At 33.4% G+C, this 26,500-nt stretch overlaps 1 protein-coding gene across 1 annotated transcript; it reads right to left on the minus strand.

Moving 5' to 3' along the window:
* Window positions 1-20,298: 20,298 nt before the first annotated feature.
* Window positions 20,299-22,428, minus strand: LOC127724939 (cerebellin-3-like). The gene is made up of 3 exons (XM_052231941.1): window positions 22,424-22,428; window positions 21,534-21,706; window positions 20,299-20,720 (listed from the first exon to the last, which is right to left on the minus strand). The coding sequence occupies exons 1-3, from the start codon at window positions 22,426-22,428 to the stop codon at window positions 20,326-20,328; spliced, it is 573 nt and encodes a 190-aa protein (XP_052087901.1). The 3' UTR covers window positions 20,299-20,325.
* Window positions 22,429-26,500: the final 4,072 nt, after the last annotated feature.

Genomic DNA, 26,500 nt, shown 5'->3' on the forward strand with positions numbered 1-26,500 from the left:
GTGTAATACAGACATTAAAGATGTAGTTCACTTGTAGACTTTTATATCAACATGATCATGCAATCCAGATATCATTAAGGTTAATTGAAATCCATTTTTGGCAGAGTTTACAAAAATAAACAGCTGTTATGTTTTCCCAGAATTGCAAGTCACGAGAAAAAAAAAATTCTTCAAAACAATTTATAAAACTGTATGATAATACTTACACTGTAAATACCAAAAATAAATATTTTTTAAATATATATACCCTTGTTAAGTGGCTAGCTTCGTAACGTGCATGTGGGGTTTTCCACATTAAAAAATCAATGGGGAGGACTGTAACAATTTTCCATTCTCAATTTTATTGGTTATTATAATGTCTCTGGGGATGTTGTCTCGTCGAATTATAACTAACACCCATTTTTATTCAAATCCATATATGTCGGTTTTGTGGTTGTTTTTTTTTTAATGTACTTTTTTTTTGTCAATTACTTCTGCGCAATAACAACATGAACAAAAGGTATGGAGAATAACGTACGATAACATTCAAAATTAATATCAGAAAAAGCACGTATTAATAACTACCATTGTTCCAATTGTTTCAAAGCAGCTTTTCTTTTTTGACGTGTCCGTTAGGCCAGACTTCACAGTATTAGTTCTAGATAAAACATAGTACATGAATATAAGGGGGAAATTTTTAACCACTACAATTTGTCCTGAAGACATTTAGCTGAACGGAGATATTTTGTATATTCAGCTCTAACTTTGTGTTTCGAAAAGATTGTGTATTTCTGGTTTACCTTGGTGATGGTCTTTACATTGTGTTCTTGACGCTGAATACGCCTATATGTAACATATATATAGTTCCCGTTCGAAACGTTTCTTATGGGCAGCCATCGGGCAAAATTGAACAAAATTTTAAAAACAGCCGTTTATACCAAAAACAGACTTCAAAACCGAAAACAGACATAACAAATATACAAAATGACGTTAAAAATTAAAAACAGACATAGAATTAAAAAAAAAAAACAGACACCAAAAGCGAAAACAGACATAAAATTAAAAAACAGACGTTAAAAAATTTAAAACAGAGATCTAAAACGAAAAGACATACAATTAGAAAAAAGACAACATAAGTCTAATACCTGAATACGAAAACAGACTTAAAATTAAAAAACAGACATCAAAAACGAAAACATACTTAAATTTAAAAACAGAGATCTAAAACGAAAAGACATACAGTTAAAAAAAAACAGACAACAGAGGTTTAATGTATGTGAAGTAGAGTCCGGTTCGTTATTCGTTACTAGTATAATAAAAATTTAAATATTCGATAACATTAAAAGCATGATAGTCACAGTTAAAAGTACTACAAAAATATGTAGGAAATCGTTTTATGACCCTATCAAGCTGTCGTAAATTCTCGTTGTCCTCAAATATTTGAGCCCTTATGTAAATCGCACATTTGTCTTTATGAAATATAGATTTTTATCAATAAAATGCAATCAGATTATGTACTTTTACATGTTTTATACATGATATTTCTAGAAATAAAAACAAACGATCACTCTAGTAACATTTAAAAATATAAATAGAAATAATTATGGAAGCCAAAAGAAATAGATATTTTCACTCTTCAGCTGAAAATCGTCGAAAATTCAGGTAAAAGGGCACAGGGCGATGGCTAGACCTCCATGATCTCTCAATCTTCATAATATTATGCAGATAGTTAGTTGATATAAAGATACAAATGACACCGAACGGAATTTGGGTAAACTTCTTGTCTTCTATGTTTACGGAGGGCTCAAAGTGCCAGTTTGATATTCAAAATATATAGTGAAAAACTACCGGTGACATATTGAAGACAATATTTAGAATTGTGCAAGCGTCTTACCTGATGTTCGGTTTGACTTTTTTATTGTATAAATTTCAAGATTGTTATAGTTTAATCTAAGTAGACTGATATATGATTCATTCAACATCACAATCATATTTACTGATGAAGGATATCTGTTATCCGAAATATTTATAAATAATTACATTTATAGTTCCTTTTTCTGTTATTGGTGTTGCTGTGTACACTTTATAGGCGTTTATATATATATATATATATATATATATATATATACCATCTTTTCCGCAAGTTTATTGTTTTCTGTTTGGTATTAAATTATTAATTAAGATCCATTTTGTAACATGTGGTGATCCGTTTATTTGGCAATCGCCATTGCAGTCAGCAGGGGTTAAGAACATCCGTTGTTCGACCTGCTAGTCAAATGCGTTTTGTTAAAATATACTTTTTCACTTTTTTGGCCTTTTGGAAAATGTTGTTTGTGCTGCATTTAGACCCCTCTACCAAGACATTTGTTTTGCATGCACACGTATAAAAATTGCGGTTTTTATCCAACGCAATCATAGGTTTGAACGTTGTTTTCAATTTAGACTTGTATATTTATACCACTAAAATAACGAGGTCCAATTTGTTAGCCGACATGGCTTAAAAACTACGAATACAAGAATTTAACTTTATATATAACCAATATAGAACAATGGTGTTGTTTAATATTACACCATTCCAGGCCCTTTTGTTTTCCACATAATTGATATTGCCAATTACTAACAAGTTCCGGGTCGAATCCGATACCGATACCAACAGTATATATCACAAGTAGTTTCCGGTTGTAGTTTTACTTGCCTGTTACCTTCTGTAAATCCCTCCTTTATCAGGAGAACCTGGGATTCTTCCAGTAGTTGTTTTATCTCTATGTTACAATATAGTACACTATTTAACAAGTCTGTTTTCTTCCACCTCAATACCACTATCAATTTTGGTTAATTAGATACAATTTAAATTAGTTAATACTAAGTTTACTGTCGTATAAAGAAGAACAGGACGGGTTCTAACAGAAAGATTTTGAAAGTAGAAAACTGTGCAACTTACAATCAGCATGACTTAATCAGATGACAATACAAATACTCAAAATCTTGGGCTGTTTTTTGCTCTGTGGTCGGGTTGTTGTCTCTTTGAAACATTCCCCGTTTCCGTTCTCAATTTTATAAAAAAAAAAAAGGCATAGGTACTTTAATTCAGTCACGGACCCGCGTTGTCGCGGGTGTGTTCTTGTATATATATATTTATCATCCTTTACGACAGACAATTAGCTGATCTGAAAGTTACACCATCTACTTGCCGCTATACATCATGAACTGTGTTACAACCCTAGATAAAGCCAACGAGAAAAGACATTACATCAACCACCGAAAGGTATATTTTTTATAGCCTAGGTGGGCGCTGGGGACGGTGCAGGCGGTGTTGCCACGATGTCACAGAAGCAAGAGTTCGAATCCCGATGAAGGAAGAACAAAAATTTGCTAAAAAAACGCAAATTTGAAGATCTACCATTGTTGGGCAAAATTTGAGACGAAATATATTATATTTATATATTTATCAATTAAAAATTCCAATATTGCCGGATCATGCATATATTATTTAATATTCACAAGTACTTTCTTGTTTTTACAACAATCTTCAGGTGAAACATTCAAATAAGTTCACACATTTTGTGGAGTTCAAAGATTTTATATATGGAGAAAACCTTACATTGATATTTGAATGCAACGATGTAAAATTATAAGAATATCGGGAGTATTTCAACAGGTCAACAGTCATTGATTTAACTAACAACCAAATTCAGGCTTTATCGGAAGATGCTCTTGTGAATATAGACAGTAGCACTGTCATTTAGGTCAATGTGATCTACAAATTTCCACGATATATTCAAACATTTAACCCCTGTTTGACAACATTGGGGAGGATAGCAATTTCTTGTGATTGCGATGATGAATGACTGGGTGGAAAATAATCGAGCAGCTGAATGTAAAAATAAAACAAAAGTAATTTGTTTCATCAAAAATGTGGATGCTTCAGATTTCATGATTTAGACTGGAAAAGCATTTGTCAAGATGATACAAACTTATTATTGTTGTTACCTATTCTGACATCGGACTCGGACTTCTTTTAAACTGAGTTTTACTGTGCTTATTGCGGTGTGTTTGATTATTCTACATTGACTAGAGGTATAGGTGGAGGGTTGAGATCTCACAAAACATGTTTAACCCCGCTGCATTTATGCTCCTGTCCCAAGTTAGGAGCCTCTGGCCTTTGCTAGTCTTGTATGTTTTTTTTTAATTTTAGTCCATTTATATGTTTCGGAGTTTAGTGTGACGTCCATTTTCATTGAACTAGTATATATTTTTGTTTTTAGAGCCAACTGAAGCCCGCCTCCGGGTGCGGGGTTTTCTCGCTGTGTTGAAGACCAATTGGTGGCCTTGGGCTGTTTCCTGCTCTTTGGTCGGGTTGTTGTCTCTTTGACACATTCCCCATTTCCATTCTCAATGTTATTATCCTTCTTAACCTTATTATTTGGTATAATGATTACTGTGTTGTTATGAGTTCGTGGCGTTTTCTACATGTTCCTCTACGAATTGCACATTTTGAAAAGAAGGCTATTAAGTAATTAATATTCTACAAAATATCCAAAAGTGAAGTATGACGATTTCAGTTCCTTCTGAGCTACGAAGTTGGGTGATAAAACCATTAGATATACATTTGCTGAGTACCGGGTACAGATCTTTTATACAATGTCGAGATACCGATGAGATATTTTGAACAACTATTGACTGGAATAACATTTGGCATAGTTACAGGCAAAACCGATATAAGACAAATTATTATTTTAAATTACGCTCAGCTTGAATCTTCAATGTAAGTGAAAACAAATTTAAAACTTTTGTTAGACTCGGATCCGATATTGATTCTTCAAAAAGCTAGGACGCATGCATTATTCCGCAACATTGGGAGGAAGGACCTTTTTAGGTACGTCAGGATTGAACCATATAACTTGCAGGCAGTTAAATCGTCGGGAATTCGGGAATTCGAAATTTCATTATATCGTGAACTGACACTTTATTTTCAAAAGAACATTATGATTTCGATTGCCCTCTTGGACTCTTCTTTAATTTTTTCATAGTATTTGTATACCGATTAGCAATCAGAAAACAATTTTCTGTTGACTTTTTTGTACAATTATAACAAGTAAATGTACTGTATTATATTCCGTTGTTTCTATTTTGTTTTACAAATATACATGTAACGAATTTTATAGAAACTGTGTCATCAGCTTTACGGTATCTATTCAGATTTATAAATTTTAGCATTTTCAAACTGATGAAGGTAAATCCAGAAAAGCGCTTCGGACGCATGAAATTTATAACATGATGTTTTCATTTTTTTTTTATAGAAACTAAACTATCGTACGATCTCAAAACATGCGTTATCAATGCCGTTTTACAAATTCACCAGGTACATATATGTCATCATAATTGTAAAGAAATACTTGCATATGCTTTACAGCATCATACATTTTGAAGACATCTTCATCAAGAAAAAGACTTTTCACAGAAATTTTTAAGCATAATATGGTTGCACAATTTCAATAACCGAAATAAAGGAAAGTGTGATGAAACCTTTTCGCTTCTTTTTTTAACAATAAGTTAATTAAAACTGGTTGTTAATGAAACAAACAAACTATGTTGTTTAATATGTTGTGTTTGAAAAAAACAATGTCTCACATTCTGTTAGAATAAGAAAAGGGGTAACAGTTACCAAAAGGATATTTAAACCCATAAATCGAACAAAAAACTGACAATGCCATGGCGCAAAACGAAAAACGACCAAAAGAAAAACAAAATTACACAAAACACAACATGGAAAACTAATGTACATGTAACATTGCAATAAGATAACTATCCACCAACCAGAGACCAAATGACGTAGAGGTAAACAATAATAACATGTATAGGTCATCGTATCTATTCGGGTGTTTCAATTTTAGCGACTTCATAGAATCTACACGTTCGTAAAATGCAAAAGCGTGTGATATCAACGCCGTTGTTCAAATTCATCAGGTACTTTTGAAATCATTCATTATGATGTCGGTAGTTGCCGATTTGTTAATGTCTTGCTTAGAAACAATATAATACTATATCATGTATATCAGGAATCTTGATTCAGATGATAATTATCTTTCATTGCAAATCAAAAGTACAACAGATATTACTTTAATGATATGCGTAGTACATAAAATGGAATCCCAATTAATTCAACAAATGTGATTCAAAGTCGGTAAAGTTGTAATAACCTTCATGCATCCAATCTTCTTAAGTATGATCGAGGCAGATCATTTAAACTCATGAGGTCATGCTTACCAATGAATAGTTTTTCTTTTATATGGTACGTGTTTTTGATTTTATCTGCTCTTCAACGTGTGTATTATGTTTTGGACTGGTGCTTTACTAAAGAGATAATAATTGTCGAAATGAGTATATGGTGCAGTAAAATTGGTACCATTACTTTTTTACTCAACAATAATCTACATGAAATTAATTCGTTGTACAAATGTTAGATGTTAGAGCTCCAGAGAGACAGGTTCATAGCTGTGGTTGAGTTTGATGAGGAGCGTAGAAGACGAACAAGAAGGCGTAGACAGCAACGGCGCCGAGAAATCTGGATGAGGCTGACACGGCGACCACTGTATAGGAAGAATGAGAGACTGTTGCAGGAGCTCAACAGAGAGGACCCTAATGGTTATAAAAACCTCCTCAGAGTATGTTTGGGGAGCTTATAAACCGTATCTCACACAGAATTGAAAAACAGAACACCAATTTTAGGTAAATTGACATGTTTATGCATTGATATATTTATCAGAATGAAATTGAGGTTAAAAAAAAACATTATATTTCAGAGAAGCCTTAGAGCCTGGACTGAAATTGGCTGTCACCCTTCGCCATCTCGCAACTGACGCTTCTTATGCAGAGCTCATGTATTCATTCCGAGTGGCTAAAACACCATTTGCTTGTTCGTTCCGGAAGTTTTGGAAGCTGTAATATATGAGTACTCGGAAGAAGTGATGCCAGCCGTCGTCACATCCGAATAGTGGCAACAGATTGCCGATGACTTTCAAGCCTAGTGGAACTTTTCTCATGCATGTGGAGCACTGGTCGGCAAGCACGTGAGGATACTCTGATAGACTGTACTACAACTACAAAGGATTTTTCTCAATCATACTACTGGTCCTCGTCGACGCAGACTACAAGTTCATATGGGTCAGTGTTTAGTGCTAATGGAAGTGCGTCCGACGCCCAGCTCTTTAACCATTCTGTTCTGAACTTAGGACTATATATGATGAGGAAAACAACCACGGAATGCTGTCACCTGACCCACTGCCCGACGATGACAAGAACACCCAATACTTCATGATTGGAGATGATGCATTCCTACTGAGGACCTGGATGATGAAGCCATACTCCAGAAGTAACCTAACCGACGAAGAGCGCATATTCCATTTCAGGTTAGTCTTAAATAACAAAGTTATGAACTACATTTAGCAAAATTAAGCCACGTTAGTTATAAATTATCATAAGCCTAACGTATATCTTTTGCTGTTTGAGGGTATCAATTTTTTCATTCTTTTCAAGACAATTTTCATCAGGGTATTCCCTTTTTAGTCTCTTCCGGTACTGATGAAATGCAAAAGAGAAGGAACTCTATTGGTTTAATGTAACAACGGAATTTAAATTGTTTTATTGTTATCAATTTGCGAAAGAACATCAAAGTTATCAATAACTTGTGATAATAGTTTTGCATTGAATACATTTTGTATAATTCCACATTCTATATTTTTACTTTGCAGACTTTCCCTCGAAGGCAAGCGGTGGAAAACGCATTTGGTTTCCTTGCCATGTGGTTTTAATGCCCGCTTGGCTGCTTGAATCAGTCTCCAGAGACCATTGAATCCATCATTCTTGCATGTATTACACTGCATAATCTTCTCAGAATTCGATACCCTTCTATCGTACGCCAGGCCGTTGACCATGAAGATGGGCACAATCAACTACAACCTGGTGAATGGCGCCAGGGAAGGCAAATGGCAAATGGTGATCATACCCATGGAAGGAATGCTGTAACATCCGCTGTGGTCCGTCAAAGAGAGTATGATTTAGTTCAACAGTATAATCTGGAAATTTTTATTTTATTAAAAATGATTAATTACTGAGAAAGAAATTTATATTTTTGCTAGAATTTTATTTTTTTTCTGTTCCTAACGAATTTATTTATTTAAATGCTACATTATTTTCGTCATCCTGATTTTGTCATAACTTTTCTTATTGGATTATTAGTTGAATTCTACTCACTTTCGTTTACCTGTTAAATTACATACCTTTTTACTTCACTCCAAGATTTGTTTTCACACGGTAAACACCTAGTTCTTATTATATATTATTTTTGAAATTTGAGTTGAAGCGTCGATCAACAATTTTTGATAGTTTTGAGAACATTATTATTTTTTTATTCTTATAAATGTGCAACCAAGTAACTACATTTTTTTAAAATGTGGAAATTTTTATTTTATTAAAAATGATTAATTACTGAGAAAGAAATTTATATTTTTGCTAGAATTTTATTTTTTTTTCTGTTCCTAGCGAATTTATTTATTTAAATGCTACATTCTTTTCGTCATCCTGATTTTGTCATAACTTTTCTTATTGGATTATTAGTTGAATTCTACTCACTTTCGTTTACCTATTAAATTACATACCTTTTTACTTCACTCCAAGATTTGTTTTCATTTGAGTTGAGGGAACTCTCTTCACGAGAAAGGCTTCATTTATTTCTGACCCCTTTTATGCAGGGGGAGAGTTTTTGTAGCAGATTTCTCTCATTTAATTTTTCAGAAGGCTGACTTTAGCTTATCTCTAATTTGGTCCTTTTTTGGACGCTAGGGAGGCTTATCTGTTAGCAGATTCTGTTTATATTAAAATTAAGAGTGTACTCTTGGTTCAATTTTTCTTTTTACACTGACTGTGTTTTGGCTGACCTTCGGTATGGCGGGTTAATTTTATGTATTAACAATTTTTGAATTTCTATATTGGTTATTCTTAAATTTGTTTATTGAATAGTATTGAACTATTGCGTTGTGTGAATCCATTTCATTAGCCTAATTAATGTTTTTATTGTATCGGTTGTTTCATGTTTTGGATAGTAATTTGGAAATTTTTTATTTTATTAAAAATGATTAATTACTGAGAAAGAAATTTATATTTTTGCTAGAATTTTATTTTTTTTCTGTTCCTAACGAATTTATTTATTTAAATGCTACATTATTTTCGTCATCCTGATTTTGTCATAACTTTTCTTATTGGATTATTAGTTGAATTCTACTCACTTTCGTTTACCTGTTAAATTACATACCTTTTTACTTCACTCCAAGATTTGTTTTCACACGGTAAACACCTAGTTCTTATTATATATTATTTTTGAAATTTGAGTTGAAGCGTCGATCAACAATTTTTGATAGTTTTGAGAACATTATTATTTTTTTTTAACCCGCCCACCCGTCCCCATTTTTATTTATGAGTATTTCGTTATCGTTATTTTCTCTACTGGTTTTAGGGTTAATTTTATGTATTAACAATTTTTGAATTTCTATATTGGTTATTCTTAAATTTGTTTATTGGACAGTATTGAACTATTGTGTTGTGTGAATCCATTTCATTAGCCTAATAAATGTTTTTATTGTATTGGTTGTTTCATGTTTTGGATAGTAATTCAGAATAAAGGCAATACATATAACAAAGCTAAAGTTAAACCTTAAACAAAACAAAACATAATTACCACTATTTTAAAACAATCTTGACAATTTTACAACCCATGAAAACAACATAAACAAGATGACATACTACAATAACTACATCATCGGTTTCACGGTGAAACTACAAGTAACTGTATGATTATACTGCTGAACTAAATCATACTCTCTTTGACGGACCACAGTGGATGTCACAGCATTCCTTCCATGGGTATGATCACCATTTGCCATTTGCCTTCCCTGGCGCCATTCACCAGGTTGTAGTTGATTGTGCTCATCTTCATGGTCAACGGCCTGGCGTACGATAGAAGGATATCGAATTCTGAGAAGATTATGCAGTGTAATACATGCAAGAATGATGGATTCAATGGTCTCTGGAGACTGATTCAAGCAGCCAAGCGGGCATTAAAACCACATGGCAAGGATACCAAATGCGTTTTCCACCGCTCGCCTTCGAGGGAAAGTCTGCAAAGTAAAAATATAGAATGTGGAATTATACAAAATGTATTCAATGCAAGACTATTATCACAAGTTATTGATAACTTTGATGTTCTTTCGCAAATTGATAACAATAAAACAATTTAAATTCCGTTGTTACATTAAACCAATAGAGTTCCTTCTCTTTTGCATTTCATCAGTACCGGAAGAGACTAAAAAGGGAATACCCTGATGAAAATTGTCTTGAAAAGAATGAAAAAATTGATACCCTCAAACAGCAAAAGATATACGTTAGGCTTATGATAATTTATAACTAACGTGGCTTAATTTTGCTAAATGTAGTTCATAACTTTGTTATTTAAGACTAACCTGTAATGGAATATGTAAATGGAAAAAAAATAATAATTTGAACCGTTTGTATTTTCTTATTTATAAAATGTACTGCTCTTTAATTGAAAATGACAACACCAAATGAGATTTGTCACCGGATTGGTACCTATGTTAAGCAATACCACGATTCAATGTAGTGCAGGATCTGCTTAGTACCTTTCAGAGCACCTGAGATCACGCCATTTTTTTGTTGTGTTTCGTGTTGCTAAGTTATATTTTTCTATGTTGTGTTATGTGGACTGATGTTTGTCTAATCGTCGTTTTTCGTTTTTTGCCATGGCTGTGTCATTTTGTTTTCTACCATTGAGTTTAGTTGTTCCTTTGGTATCTTTCGCCTCTCTTTTAAAACTTTAACTCTCCTTGTAACAGTACAGCCAAGTACTGTACATGGAGGAATTATTGCGGAGTTTATCTTTTGTACAGTTTTAAAAAAACACATTGACAAAATATATATTTTTGCGGAATCAAGTGAACACCAGAAACGTATAGGAAGACCATGTAGATAAGCTCAATGTTGGAACAATACACCAAAAGATCCAAAAAGTATCCAAATCCAACTAAGGATATAAAACTATTTTTCCATATAAATTTAATCAGATCTGCACACCCTTTTATGGAATCTTGTAGCCGTCATGTGTACTCGTGTATGACCGAGTACAGATCGAAAAGTGGTCGGATCTGGTCGAGTAGAGATCGGGTATTGGTCGAGTCGGTCTGTGATCAAATACAAGAGTAGTGATCGAGAAGCGATCGGGCATTGGTCGAGTTAATCTGATCCACAGATGAAACAGGATGGCGTTGATCGAGAAGCGATCGGATATTAGTCGATCTCTAAAATATTTGTATTCCGACCAATGTCGATCTCTTCACGATCCTGTCTCGATCAATTCGACCGCTACTTTACGAATTCCCGATATCTTCTCGAGTGATTGGCTTCTCGATCCCTATTCGATTTTTTTTCTACATGTCAAAAATTGTCGGGTAGAAAGCCAAAGCGATGACGCGTAAGGTAAGAACACCCGAACATTCTTGTTGAACGAGTCAGACCAGTCTCCCGATCGCTTAATCTGTCTTGATCGGGCTTGATCGAGTTGATCTGATCGGCAGTGTTAACCTAGTTTAAAGGAATTTACATTGACGACCAAAACTATCGAATAAATTGCGCCACTGTCAAGCAGATTAGAAAGTTTAACGAAAACAAGAAATTGGCAATCTTTCTTGAGTTGATATGAAGTTATGGTAGTTTGAAATGGTAAAGATTATTTTCGTTAATTTAACTACTGTGGTCCTGGTGGGTTCGTTCACATCAGTTTAATATGTTTAAGTACACAAATACCACTAAATACGTAAACTGTAAACTGTAAATCGAATAGTTCAATAAAATAATAGACATATAATGAAAATTATATTACAAGTATAGGAAATCATTATTTCAGCTAATAAAATATTGGTTTTTTTTTTATAATGAATTATTTCTTGACCTATCGGACAATGACATGAAGGATTGTTTACATATGAAAATTGGAATATCTCATGAAAAACTACAGGTGTATCTTGCAAATCTTTGAAACAAATGACTAAAATAAATCTTAAATTTTGGTGTATTCTCTTTCAAAACATTATTTAAAACATCCATAAACGTCCGATTGCTGAGAAATATTGTTTCTCATGTCTTCATTCTATTGTAGAAAGTTCTATTTGCTCTTCTTATGCGTGATTTACTGTCAGTTGTATAATTCCAAAGATAAACACGATGAATATTTGACAAGGTAGTTTTTTAAAGTTTGGTTTTGATTATTTAATTTTTGACATGTATATGCGCTATCAATTTCAAATATTTTTCTTTATCAAGTAGTCTCTATATTTAGTGATTGTATGTCATTTCTTTTTAAATAAAATTGAGAAAGGAAACGGAGAATGCGTCAAAGAGATATCAACCCGACCTAAGAGCATAAAACAGCCTAAGTCCAACAATGGGTCTTCAACACAGCGAGAAAATCCCGCACCAAAACTTTTTTAATCTATAAATGAAGTACCTTTTGTTTATATATATATATATATATATATTAAGATCCTTTTGCGTCGACCTTAAGCAAACAATAAGTTTTTATAAATACGTTTACCTGTATAAAGTTAGGAGCCTGTAAATTAGTGGTTTTCGTTAGATGTTGTTTTCCGTTTATTTTTTTTGTTGTTTTTTTTTGTTTGCTTATTGTTAATGATTTAAGCATACATCAGACGTTGTTGTTTTCTCTTTTGAATTGTTTAATGGGTTTTTGTTCACTGTCGACGGCTGAACGGTCACCTATAGTTCCTCACAAATACGTCCTTTGGCCTCTGGTAGATGGTTTTCTCATTGGGAAGTATACCAGCTTTTAGTTTTTATACAAAAATAGTCTGTACCAGTACAGTAAAGACTCCAAATGCACAACTGTGCTGATGGAAAGCACAAATTTTGGTCTTGAAAGATATCTTATTGTCTTGCGATCTTCTGAATAGAAGAGACATTTTACTCGATTGCTTATTTCGTCATATAGAATTAGAATTGAACAAGATTGATATCATGGTATTTCTCGACAATCAGAGTATGCCTCAGGTGCAACTCAAATGAAATTGATGATGAACTTTTTTTTTTTAATTTTCATGCACATCGTCTTTAACTAGGAGAAACTGCATGTAATCCAAGATTAACTCGCTTTGCCTAACTTTAAGCACTTGATTCCTAGCTTTAAACTGATCTGGCTTCTTAATGTAGAGATTGCTGATATATTAATATCTGTTTGTGATCTGATTGATGAAGGCAAAATATAGATCTAGCTTCTCTGCACTAGAGATGATGGCATGGTGGTTACTTAGACTCTCCAATAACAATAATGTTCCTTATTGTATTTATTTTATCATTGACATACAGAATTATTCCCATATATATTATATATAAGTATTTTTCTAGTTAGTACTATGTATACTTTGGCATGTGATTTAGCATCGTCCCTTGGTGCCTCTTGCAGTCGGGTCACCTTACAATATGTATCAGCCACTCTGTACAGGCACGAGGATGAATGCCAGGTTTGTGCATCTGCTCATTATATTTTAACAAATTGTCTATCTACATACATGTATACCATGTGCGCCTATCTCCCACTTGCTATGCAACACCGTCCCTTGGCGGTTTTTTGCAGTTAAGTTACATATCCAATAGATTGCCAATTTATTAAAAGCACCTGCTCGTGTTTGGGTGTAAATGAGAAGGCGGTATTACACTTGTAAACGTATATATATATAAAGCCTTATATTGTTAGATCTTCAAATTTGCGTTAGCAAATTTTTGTTCTTCCCTCAACGAGATTCGAATCCTTGCTTTTGTGACATCGTTGCAACACCGCCTACACCGTGTCCATCGCCCTAGACCACTCGACCACCTTTGAGATCTAACATTGTTGTACTAAATTTGGGACGAATTAAATATATATTATGGTGTTAGCCCTGTATAACCACGTGTTATCTGATGGAGAATGCCTGTCATAAAGTTGTCACATGTTTAGACGTGTATAATCAAATTAAAATTTGATGTGGCGGCATGGTAAGTAACATTATCATCCTTTACGACAGACAAAATACTTGTAGCTGCTCTAAAAAGTACACCAGCTACTAGCCACTATACATCATGTACAGTGCTACAACCCTGGATAAAGCCGACGAAGAAAGGCATAACTCCACCAGCAAAAGCTATATCTTTATATAGCTTAGGTGATCGAGTGGTTTAGGACGCTTGACACGGTGCAGGAGGTGTTGCCACGATGTCACAGAAGCAAGGGTTCGAATCCCGCTGACGGACGAACTAAACTTTGCTAACGCAAATTTGAAGATCTAACATTGTTGGGCTAAATTTGAGACGAATGATATATATATTATGGTGTTAGCCCTGTATAACCATGTGTTATCCGATGGAGAATGCCTGTCATAAAGTTGTCACATGTTTAGACGTGTATAATCAAATTAAAATTTGATGTGGCGGCATAGAAAGTAACATAATCATCATTTACGACAGACAAAATACATGTAGCTGCTCTAAAAAGTACACCATCTACTTGTCACTTTACATCATGTACTGTATTACAACCCTAGATAAAACCGACGAAGAAAGGTTATATCTTTATATAGCTTAGGTGGTCGAGTGATTTAGGGCGCTGGAAACGGTGCAGGCGGTGTTGCCACGATGTCACAGAAGCAAGGGTTCGAATCCCTCTGAGGGAGGAACAAAACTTTGCTAACGCAAATTTGAAGATCTAACATTGTTTGTCTAAATTTGAGACGAATAATATATATATTATGGTGCTAGCCCTGTATAACCACGTGCTATCCGATGGATAATGTCTGTCATAAAGTTGTCACATGTTTAGACGTGTATAATAAGATGAAAATTTGAGGTGGCGGCATGGTAAGTAACATTATCATCCTTTACGACAGACAAAATTGCTGATCTCAAAGGTACACCATGTACATTCCACTATACATCATGTACTGAGTTACAACCCTAGATAAAGCCGACGAGGAAAGGCATTACTCGACCAGCGAAAGCTATATTTTTATATAGCCTAGGTGGTCGAGTGGTTTAGGGCACGGTGCAGGCGGTGTTGTCACGATGTCACAGAAGCAAGGGTTCAAATCCATCTGAGGGAAGAACAAAACTTTATATACATTTATGAGTGTGTGTTCAAACTCCTTTTTATTTTCTATGTATGTAAAATTAATTATTGGTTTTTTTTAATTTGTTGTTTAAATAAAGTCTTATATTGTAATGAATATGCTCTTTGTGAGTCCATTTAATGGAAATAAAACGTCTTTCTATGCACCACCTACGATAGTAGTAGGGGCATTATGTTTGCTGGTCTGTGCGTCCGTTCGTTCGTCCGTCCGTTCTTCCGTTCGTCCGTCCGTCTGTTCCGCTTCAAGTTAAAGTTTTTGGTCAAGGTAGTTTTTGATGAAGTTGAAGTCTAATCAACTTGAAACTTAGTACACATGTTCCCTATGATATGATCTTTCTAATTTTAATGCCAAATTAGAGTTTTGACCCCAATTTTACGGTCCAATGAACATAGAAAATTATAGTGCGAGTGAGGCATCCGTGTACTATGGACACATTCTTGTTATTTCTATAGTTATCAATAGATCATTAACTGATTAAGTGCTAAATTCAAATGTGTAAACGCCAAAGAGACATCAACCTAACGACACAAAACCAAACGATATTTAGAGAGCAACAAACAGTCTTCAACGATAGGCAAGTGTTTGTAGAATACAACAATAACAACAATATTGTTTATTACTAAATATAGGTCCACAAGTGGCATAAGAAGCATATAGAGGAATCGAGAATATTGATTGTTGACCGAAATGTTAAAATGCTAACGCTTCAAGAGAAAAGAAAGGTTTTATCAAGATGAAGACGGAATGGATGACATATATATGAACTGGAAATAAACAGGAACAGCTGACATGAAATGAAGATGAACATTAACAATTCTATATTTCATATGAAATACAAAAGGCATTGGAATGGACAAAACGGGAAACAAATTATGACTGCCATTAAACAAATTATGAAGTCTGTGGCTGTTACGAGCCCCTACGATCTCCAGGTTTTATCACTTGCTTGTACTTATTCATTAAATGTTGATCAATATCGTTTTAATTTTGTGAAGGATCCAGGTTGAGTCTGTGGATGTGTAGTTGCAGACTCAATACAGTATTTCCTTAAATGCTCTTTTTGTACATTGACACGCAAACAGCTGAAAATTATAATAAACTTCCTAAGGGAATTAAAAACTGAAATTTTACTTTTTGAAGATGATGCTTTGTCTTAAGATTTAAATGTTAAAATTGAATAGTAAACAAACAAAACTTTTTGACAGGAATTGATCACAAAACATTTTTGTATTATTCATTTTATCTTACCAGCCCTTCTCGCCGTTTGATCTTTTCATACTTCAGTAGACAATTCCATCATGCCGTATGAGTGTTCAGTTCCTTTTTATTTCATACAATTGATTTGGGTTTTTTTCCACATTCAATATATATTTACATATGTGTTGATGATGAATATGTTTTTGTTTGTTTATTAACTGGAGATGGCATTTGTAAGTTTAAACGCTTTTGTTTATTTTTTCGCAATGAAATATACCTTAACTAATCAGTATTTATTATGAAAGAAAATTATATGAAACTGACTGCTTTTGTATATAAGTAATGCATATGAGTATTTGGAGCAGGACCATATAAGTGTATGGTCATATGATCCGACCATAATGGTATGGTCCGGGTAATTAACACGTGTACCTTTAATACTGTCGATTTCATAAGGTCATAAAAAAAGACTTTATAAAATTTAAATTTGGAGCTATTTAATTAGATGGTAATCATTACTAGATAAATTAGATAATGAAGTTTACTCCAAAGTTAAAATAATAGTAAAGTACATTGTCGTTATCGGTTTGTTATTGCTAAAGGCTTCGGAAGATAACTTCAAAAATATCTTAATTCATGTTAAGCAAGAGGTCAATTGTTTTACTAACTGACGAAAAGTCGACAGAATAAAGGCTCTTGACTTTTAATCGAAAATAGCAAATACAAAAAAACGATAATATGTCTGAAGGTTTCAGCTGGTAGCTTGTGCCGAAAGTAACAAGTACAAAACAAATTGTTCTGAGAAACACTCAATGTTTTGCTCACCTGGTCCTATCTATTGCCATCACTTGGCGTCCGGTGTCGTCGTCCGTCGTTGTCGTCGTAAACTTTTTCAAACGTCTCCTCCTCTAAAACTACTCAACCAATTTCAACAAATCTTAGGGTGAATGATCCTTATGGTATCAAGTAAAAAGTGTGTGTTTTTTTTTATTCCGGTCAGTCAACAAAGATATCCGCAATGGCAAAAAAATGGAACATAGGGGGTAACATACATTTTTTGGCTGACATTTTAGCAGTAAGAGCAAAACTGACTAGAAATGATCAGCAGGTCAAGATCTATTTGTTGGAAACTTTTCAGACTAACCAGATACCCCAATTTGGAGTTATTGCCTCTGAAATAGTATTTTTTATGAAATTTCTCAGTTATTGGTTATTATCTTGAAAACTATTATAGATACAGTAAAATGTAAATGTACAAAGTTAGATCTACCAATAAGTCTAAGGACCGAATTCGTCAATATTGATCCCCTATAAGAGTAAATTATATTTATTAAAAAAATATTAAAAATCTAAGGTTTTAAGGTTATCAGAAACTATGATAGATAAACAGAAACTTTGAAAGGCAAACATTTTCAGCAAAGTAAGACCTGCAAATAAGTCAACATGACCGAAATTATCAATTAGAAACTATGATAGATACGTCAATTGATCCCTTATATGAGTTATTGACCGTGAAAGATGCAATGGTTTTAGATTTTTTTTACATATATGATAGATAGAGATAATTTTTAATTTTTTAAAAGGCAAAACTGTTCATCAAAGTAAGACCTACAAATAAGTCAAATAACCAAAAGTGTCAATCAAGCCCTTATATTAAAGAGTTTTTGCCCTAAAAAGATAACGTTAACCATTTCTTTTATTTTTTTTGCAGAAACTATGATAGATAGAGGGGAACGTTATACGTGCCATGTTCAAACACACATTAACATACATTAAACAGAAATCATTGATGCAAGAGCTATACAAAAAATTCCAGCTCTTATGACCCACTTGTTTTATGAATAGTCTTTAAAAATTCGTTGAACTTCGTGGAACTTCTCAAGCAGTTAAACTGTTTTTATCAATAATAGATTATGAACATATAACACCTGAGAAATTACATTTTATAGTTTAAAGCAGGTTTTTTTCGAAATAGAGTCTGAGTTATAATTTTGTTTTAATAATATGCAAAACCGTCATAATAAACTTGTTTGACTTTTTCGAATATTTAAATTCAACGCTTGCAAACCTTTCAGTATACGATGGACACTTCTTCTGGGGTAGTGAACAAGTATGTTGGAATTTCTCAGACACCCAGATTAATCCAACTCCAGATAAGTATCATATTGTAGGTCGCGTGAATACCTGTATTCAATTGAGGATAAACTATTGACTTGCAGGCCAATTATAAATAAGCGTTGTTTTTGAGCCTTTTGTGACAATATTTAACCAAACTTACTGATAATATCGAAATAGTATTTAAAAATTCCTTTTTTTTAGTCTAAATCGTAGCTAGTACCTTTTGAAAATACTAGACAAGTTAAAAAAAAATCAATATTTCTGTTTTAAATAAAAGGGCATACGATACAGTTACAGGGGAGGTAATGACGTTGCTAACGTAATATGTTATTTTTCGCGACGTCAAACTGCAACATATCGGGAAAAGATGCATTTTTCGAGTGATTTTAATCATTAACTTCAAAAAGAGTACATGGACACCTCTTTTTTAAAATGACATTTGACTTGATACTGAATGAAGATTATTTGTTCAAATTTTTATGAAAAATATAACCGATGAATTTTTTTTTTTAAATCAGATAAATATGCAGCTAAGAAATGTCGTTTTTTACTAAAATCATAAAATATTAATAAAAATAAATTAATTGCATAGAATTGTTACACAAGTTAAGAGCAAACTTTAACAAAGAAGTATTCCAAATCTTTTACAAAAATCAGCATGTTTTTTTCTTTTGAAAAAAAAATTACGTATGTCTGTCCAAAGGTTAGCAATGTCCAAGAAACCGTAACTTTAAGTAAATGTCTAAATTTTCGACCCCATTAAGCTCTAAATTTAGCACAGTAAGGTATATTTTTTATTACATATTTGAATTAAATAAGTGAATATAGCTTGTATGCAAATTTTCGCAAAAAAATCACCGTGGGATCAAAACTGTATCGTATGCCCCTAATGTATTTCATTTCTAGAAAATGCCTTATAAGACCTTAAGGTTTACAAATACAAGAGAAGGGCCTATGGTAACATGAAGCTGTTATGGTACGCGAACACTCGTGAGGTGGACTGAAAAATGATAGAATATAACACTCTTTATTAAAAATCCGTTTCCTAATTAGTATTTGACCCAGTTTGAATAATAATTGGTGTCTACCATTGTTTTTAAATAGAGACAATAGACAACCAAGTGTTACATTAGTATGATGCTTTATTTGTGGTTTGCGATGACATTTGACTACGTTGTCTTTTATCAACAATATACATGATATCAAAGGAGGACGTTTTAGATATGTACCCTTGTCTCATTAAGTTGTCATCTATATCGAAATGATAAGTTATGCTGTCTGTAGTCGTTTTATACAGGACAGTTCGCAAAATGTACCGGAATCTTCAAATTGTCACAAGTTATATATCATTGATTGTTTTGTCCTGATTGATTCTTGGCGGTTTTGAGTTGTTGGAATTTGATTACATAATATTGTGATTGTGTTTTCCTCAATACAAGGCTTCTGTTGAAATAATATGAATGAGGGTCTGTATTGTATTGGGTTTACAGAAACGGGAACAATGTGCCCAAAAAAAATATTAAATAAATTGACAAAAATCAAGAAAAGGAATAGCGGCGTTTTAAAATATAAAGAATAGAGAATAATGGGTAATGAGAAAGAACACAGAAAAAAGGTCTAAAACGGAAATAAAAAACCCTCACACAAACTATCATAATTAAAACAATCAATGTGGCATAGTCTCAATTGATTTTTCAGGCCTCCATTATATTGGAAACAAATGTTCCTGAAATTTTTAAATGTAAGGAATAAATGAAATGAGTCAATCTTTAAGTTCAATTTATTTGATTCAGATTTTGTAGCCACTAAAGGTTGACCATTTATCTCCGATCATGTATAAACCTCCACTATGAACTCTGATAGATGCTTTGTCATTTTTCTTCATTTGTAAAACAGAACTCTGACTAGATGGCATGTTTGTAGACATCCCTGTAGCTCCAGCATGATTTTTTGCTACAACAATGTCATTCAGTTTTAATTGTGTGTAGAAAGATTTGCCATAGTAAGCAAGAACTGTCCAGGAAAAGTAGTAAAGGCCTTCTACAGGTGCAGTGAACACACCAGTTGACTTATCATACCCTCCTCCGAGGTTGGTAGTTACAGTGTCGTACACAACGATAGCACCATTACCAATATTCTGCAAAGATCCTGAATTCGATACCAGAAAACCAACCTTTCCAAAACCTATTAAGAAAAAAGTAATCGGGATCATATGTTTTTTCAGTATTTTCAGAACAATTAGAAGGTACGTGTTACAAATTGAGTAAGAACATAGATTAACTCTAATTTGAGGGGTCAAAATTTTTTATCATTTGTAACTTTTACAATTTCGGAAAATAATTTGCTTCTAAAGGAGTAGTGTCATCTCCGCTTAATATTTGTATATGTGGGTTTGAATATTGAAAATGTAATTTCGAAGCAGAACAAAATATCTTCAACTCCAAATAGGTTGCTATACACTACACGTCAATCTCTAAGACGACCGCTCTAGGAAAGCTGTGAATGAATATAACCAAGATTATTAAAAATTTGGTATTCATGCCATCTTGAAATTATTACGTAACAAATATCGGTTCTAATTGGTTGCCTTATAATTTAGGAAAGATTCTATTGGCTAGAATGAGATATAGAATTGGGAACATGTCCCGGACAGGGGGAGATTTCAAATACGAAAAAAATACAGTATGGGTATTCAAGATCCGATCCGAAACCCGATTAATGAATTATTTTCTCATTCAGTTTATTTTGATTATTTGATAATGTTGAAGCGATATGGATAAATGAATGCTCAATTTCGTAATTACGTCGCACTACTGTGCGAAGCTATAAGTTTCATTCAATATTCACGTCAGGGGGGATATCTAATACGGAAGATAAGGAATTAAATTACAGTATGGGTATTAATTGTTGCTACATGTTGGCGTAAGTTATGATACTGCGAAGTACTCCAGATCTTTTTAGAAAGCTTAAACTTGTTATCGTTATATTCAAACTTACTCGGAGATGAAGGACTGTGGTTACAATCACACTTTCCGTCATTATCTTCCACAAGTTTCAACTGGTACTGAATACTCTTCATGAGAATGGCGTTCCTTGAACAGGATTTGTGACAGCTCCCGCCTGATGTCAGGATGGAGGTCAGTATTGTAATGACGATTGGATTAGGAAAGCTATAAAAACAGTATTTTTAACTCTAAAAATATTTCATGTCTATACGTTTGTCGTTACAAAGTTTGGAGACTACTGCAGTACCCACGTTTACATTTATAGTTCTAAAAAAGGATGCATGTCCATCACAGTGTGATTGGTAGGTAAGGTGGAGATGTGATTCAAATGATATTGTTTAGCCGTTAAATCAACGTCAATTTGTTTATTTTTTAGAATAATAAATGGCCTACAGTAAAACGTCAATGATACAGAAACTCTACATTTCAATAAAACAAATAAGAGGTTAACATGAGGTTACAACAAACATATACTATATTATATACAGCTTTACCCGGGCATAAAGCAAGCGCTACATCGCTCGAAATAAATATATCCATTCGCTGACCTGGCTCCTCATTTAGTGCAGGCACATTGAAAAACCAACAAAATTCGTGCTTAATAAATACGTCTTAAAAAAGTTGATATGACTTAGCTTTAAGTGCATGCACATTGATAAATCAACAAACTTCGTGCTTATTACGTCTTAAAAAAGTTGATAGTTAGACGCATAGAATAAGCAGAAAGTCCTAACCTTTTCCCTTTTTAAAGCTTTATAATACTAGAATAATTTTCTGTCACGTCTATATGGTTTTTTTCTTTCTTTTTTTTTTTATTTCAATTTCATAAAAAAAATCATGCGCTTATAATGTTTGTTATGGAACTAAATATTTTTTACTTACATCATTTTGAATCCTCAGTATTGATGAATTAAAACAGGTGCCTTGCTTTTGTTTTTTGATTGTGTATTACACACATTGAAGATGTATTCAATTGAAGACTTTTAATATCACCATGATCATGCAATCCAAAAAGGTTAATTGAAATCCATTCTTGGCAGAGTTTTCAAAAACTAACAGCTGTTATGTTTTCCCAGAATTGCAAGTCACGACAAAAAATAAATAAAATTTCTTCTAAACAATTTATAAAATTTTATGCTTATACTATAGTGTTACCAACTTGCTGATTCTGTATTGACCCATGTATTAATTCAAGGTCTGCTGTATTGGTCCAGAAGGCCGTAGGGCCGAGGGCTTGTACAGCTGACCGAGAATCAATACAGGGCCAATACAGGATCAGAAGGTTCGTAACACTTTTATTAGATAATCAAAACAGTATATATGGCTGGTCCGTATGGCCAGTCCGTATGACAGGAAGTAGCTACAGCTGGTCCGTATGGCCAGTCCATATGACAGGAAGTAGATACAGCTGGTCCGTAAGGCCAGTCCGTATGACAGAAGGTAGCTACAGCTGGTCCGTATGGCCAGTCCAAATGACAGGCAGTAGATACAGCTGGTCCGTATGGCCAGTCCGTATGACAGGAAGTAGATACAGCTGGTCCGTATGACCAGTCCGTATGACTGGAAGTAGATACAGCCGGTTCGTATGGAAAAACTTATTAACCGGGCCAAATAGCCGTATTAAACGTATGGTTAATATGAGTTGATCTTTTGAATTCCATATTAGTCATGCTGATTTTAGCATATTAGAGCGAATTTAAACATATTATTTAAATATTTAATAAATGTTTTTACACTTAAAAGGCAAAAAATAAATATATTTAATATATATATACCCTTGTTTAGTGGCTAGCTTCATAAAGCGGATGTGGATCTTTCCACATTGAAAAAAAAACAACGGGGAGTCATTTTGGTTATTTATGTCTCTTGGGATGTTGTCTCGTCGAATTATAACAAACACATCCTTTTTAGCTTTGGTGTTTTGTTTTTTTTTTTTCGATAAGCGACAAAGGCACAGAGAATAACGCACGATAAAATTCAAAATTAATTTCAGAAAACGTTATGAGTTATATTTCCTGACGTTATTGTACAACGTTCATACCAGTCAATGGAGCAGGTTCCATCGTGTTTCTGTATGGCGGTTGACGACACAATACATTTAGGCTTTTATCGCGAAATGAACAAATAAATAAATTAACCTTTTATTTTTAATAAACATTTCTAATAGTAACTTTGCATAGATGCAGAGTGCCGAGAAATTTGATGCAATAAATTATCTGACATTCATCTTTTCATTCTTTTCATTTAAATATACTTTATAAATGTTCTGTTTCTTTTGATAAGTTAGCATTTGTCCGGTTTATCTATATATGTGTTCTTATGCATAACAGACTGAGCTTTTTATTCTGGGTTGGTCAGTTTTTATACGCCCGTTTACGGGACGTATTATAGTATACCGTTGTCTGTCTGTCTCTCCGTCCATCTGTCCGTCTGTCTGTCCATCCGTCGTCAACATGTCGGACAATAACTCAAAAACGCTTTAACCAATTTGCATGAAACTTTGGTGAATTATTTATATCTATTGACGGAAGCTCCCTTTTGATTTTTATAAATTTTAGAGTTTACGTTTTCGAGTTATGGGGTTTTATTCATTTAAAAAGGGGGGGTTTCCAGTTTTCTGACAATAACTTTGAGCAGTTTTCATGAAACTTTGGTGAATTGTTTATATCTGTTGACTTAAGCTCCCTTTCGATTGTTATAAATTTTAGATTTTACGTTTCCCAGTTATGCGATTTTATTTTTTCGGACAAAAACTCAAAAGTTCTTTGGTGACTGGTTTATATCTATTAAAATAACCTCCCTTTAGTTTGTTTTACAAATTTCTGATATGACCATGAGGAGTCCTGGAGCATTCGTTGAAAAGCGACGGGCGTATATCATACGCTCATGGCGCAGCTCTTTATTTTTTTTTTGCAGTACATTCTTATTAATGATGCACGCCGTTTCCGAAGAAATTTTGTTTTGGAAGTAGACAAATTATAGAAACGCATGATAATGTGTGAAAATACGAGGAATTATACCACAATTAAAAAAAGAAATTGTAAGAAGAGTAGTTGAACTTGGCTATTTGGCCGAACAACTTTCCCTATGTTTCAAGTGTAAACAGTCTTTGAAATTTATTGGACTGTACAGAAAAATCCGATATGGAAGCTTGTTTAAAATAAACTACTTGCAATGAAATTGTATAAGCACAGTATACACAGGACAGCTACATTGGAATGAGGAGAAAGTTAACAAAGGCTTAAATATATGGGATGTCAACACTAATACTGCACTCGGTTAAGACGAAATAAAACTAAATCATTCAGATCCCGTCACATTTTTACTTCAATTCCATTCTGAAATAAATTATTACAATCAAATGATTTATTAAAAACCTGTGGTCCCACAATAAATGAATGGTGCTTCGATGAAGGTAAATCCAAAAAAGCGCTTCGAACGCAAACAAATTGTAAAACGATATTTTCATTTTCCTATTTTATTCAAACAGCAAAAACAAACTGATTAAAAAAACAGAGTTCCAATACCCCTGCGTTGCACATATTGTCCATGGACATTACAACTAAAAAAAAAATTATGTTTGGTTTTTTTATTTTTTTTTTATAAATATCGTTATTAGAGAAATGAAGGCTTGAGAGCAAATGCAATACAATTTTCTGATAAAATAAATATTTCGAAGGGGCATTACTCTTTTAAAAATATTTGATCAGCACTGACTTTCTAAATTATCCAAGACAATGCTAATATAAACCTTTGATATAAATTTTATAAAAATCTGGCAAAAAGTGTACACGTGAGAGCGCTTACAATGCAATTTTCATAAAATTATAATAATTCGAAGGGGTATAACTCTTTTAAAAATAATTGATCGGTACTGATTTTCAAACTTGTCAGCAACAATGCTAATATAAACCTAATATATCAGATTTATAAAAATCTGGCAAGAATTGTACACGTGAGAGAGCTAACAAGATCGGACGGACAAACGGACGGACTGAAGGACGTCCGCGGGGAACAAAAAACCAACGTGATCTTAAAATCGTTTTGATTTTAGATTCATATCAATTTGCACTTTGGTCTTCGGGGATGGGTGTGTTTTTGGTGTTTTGAGTTGGACATGATATACAGGTACAGCTGGTAAAAACGCACCTTTTCAAGTGGGGAGACAAAACGACTCACAGATGATTAGCAAAGGTGCCTTTTTGGGGATGAACATATTGCTCACATAGGTGTCGGGAAAAGCCCGAGAGTATTCGCATTCTTATAAAGAGTTTTTACAACAAGTATAAAAAGTGTGTATGTAAATTAAAAGGGTTGTTATTTCTTTGTGTGCATAAATGGAAATGTGGGATGTAAAATAAAACAGTAACTGGCCAATTAATAGAATTTAAGTCTTGTACTTAAATTCAGTTATCACGGTGCGCTGTACCATATATGTTTTGGTTGGTTATTAGTGAGTTTAAGTATATCATAATCTCATTGGTGGTTACTGAACCTTAAAATATGACGTAACGAGCCTTTTTCAATTTGGATCCAAAGAAGAAGGCAGAAGACAATTGAACTAAAATATAAAACCAAAAGAAATAGATAAATTTTAATATTGTCAGGGAATATTTAGAATTATTTAAACCTTTGAAGTCATATCTGGTTTTACTAACGCAAGTGAGGTGTTTCGTCATATAGGGACGTTAATTATGAATTATTTTTGAACATATGCTGACTGAAATACAGAAGCACAAAGCGACCACATGGAAAAAAAGGGGAAAAATCATTCCTCGAAGTTTATTACCAAGATAATTTATTTGAATATTGGGTTTTATTTATAGATTGGTCATCCTTTCGATTAGTTCAGCACTTCTCACTAATAAGATGTATTGCGCCCATGTTTTTCTTGCGTGACTACTCTTATTAAATAAGATGTGAGGCTATTCTTAAATGCCTTTGCATCATCTATATTTA

This window comes from Mytilus californianus, unplaced genomic scaffold (genome assembly GCF_021869535.1).
Source record: "Mytilus californianus isolate M0D057914Y unplaced genomic scaffold, xbMytCali1.0.p SCAF_14, whole genome shotgun sequence".
Classification (NCBI taxonomy): Eukaryota; Metazoa; Mollusca; class Bivalvia; order Mytilida; family Mytilidae; genus Mytilus; species Mytilus californianus.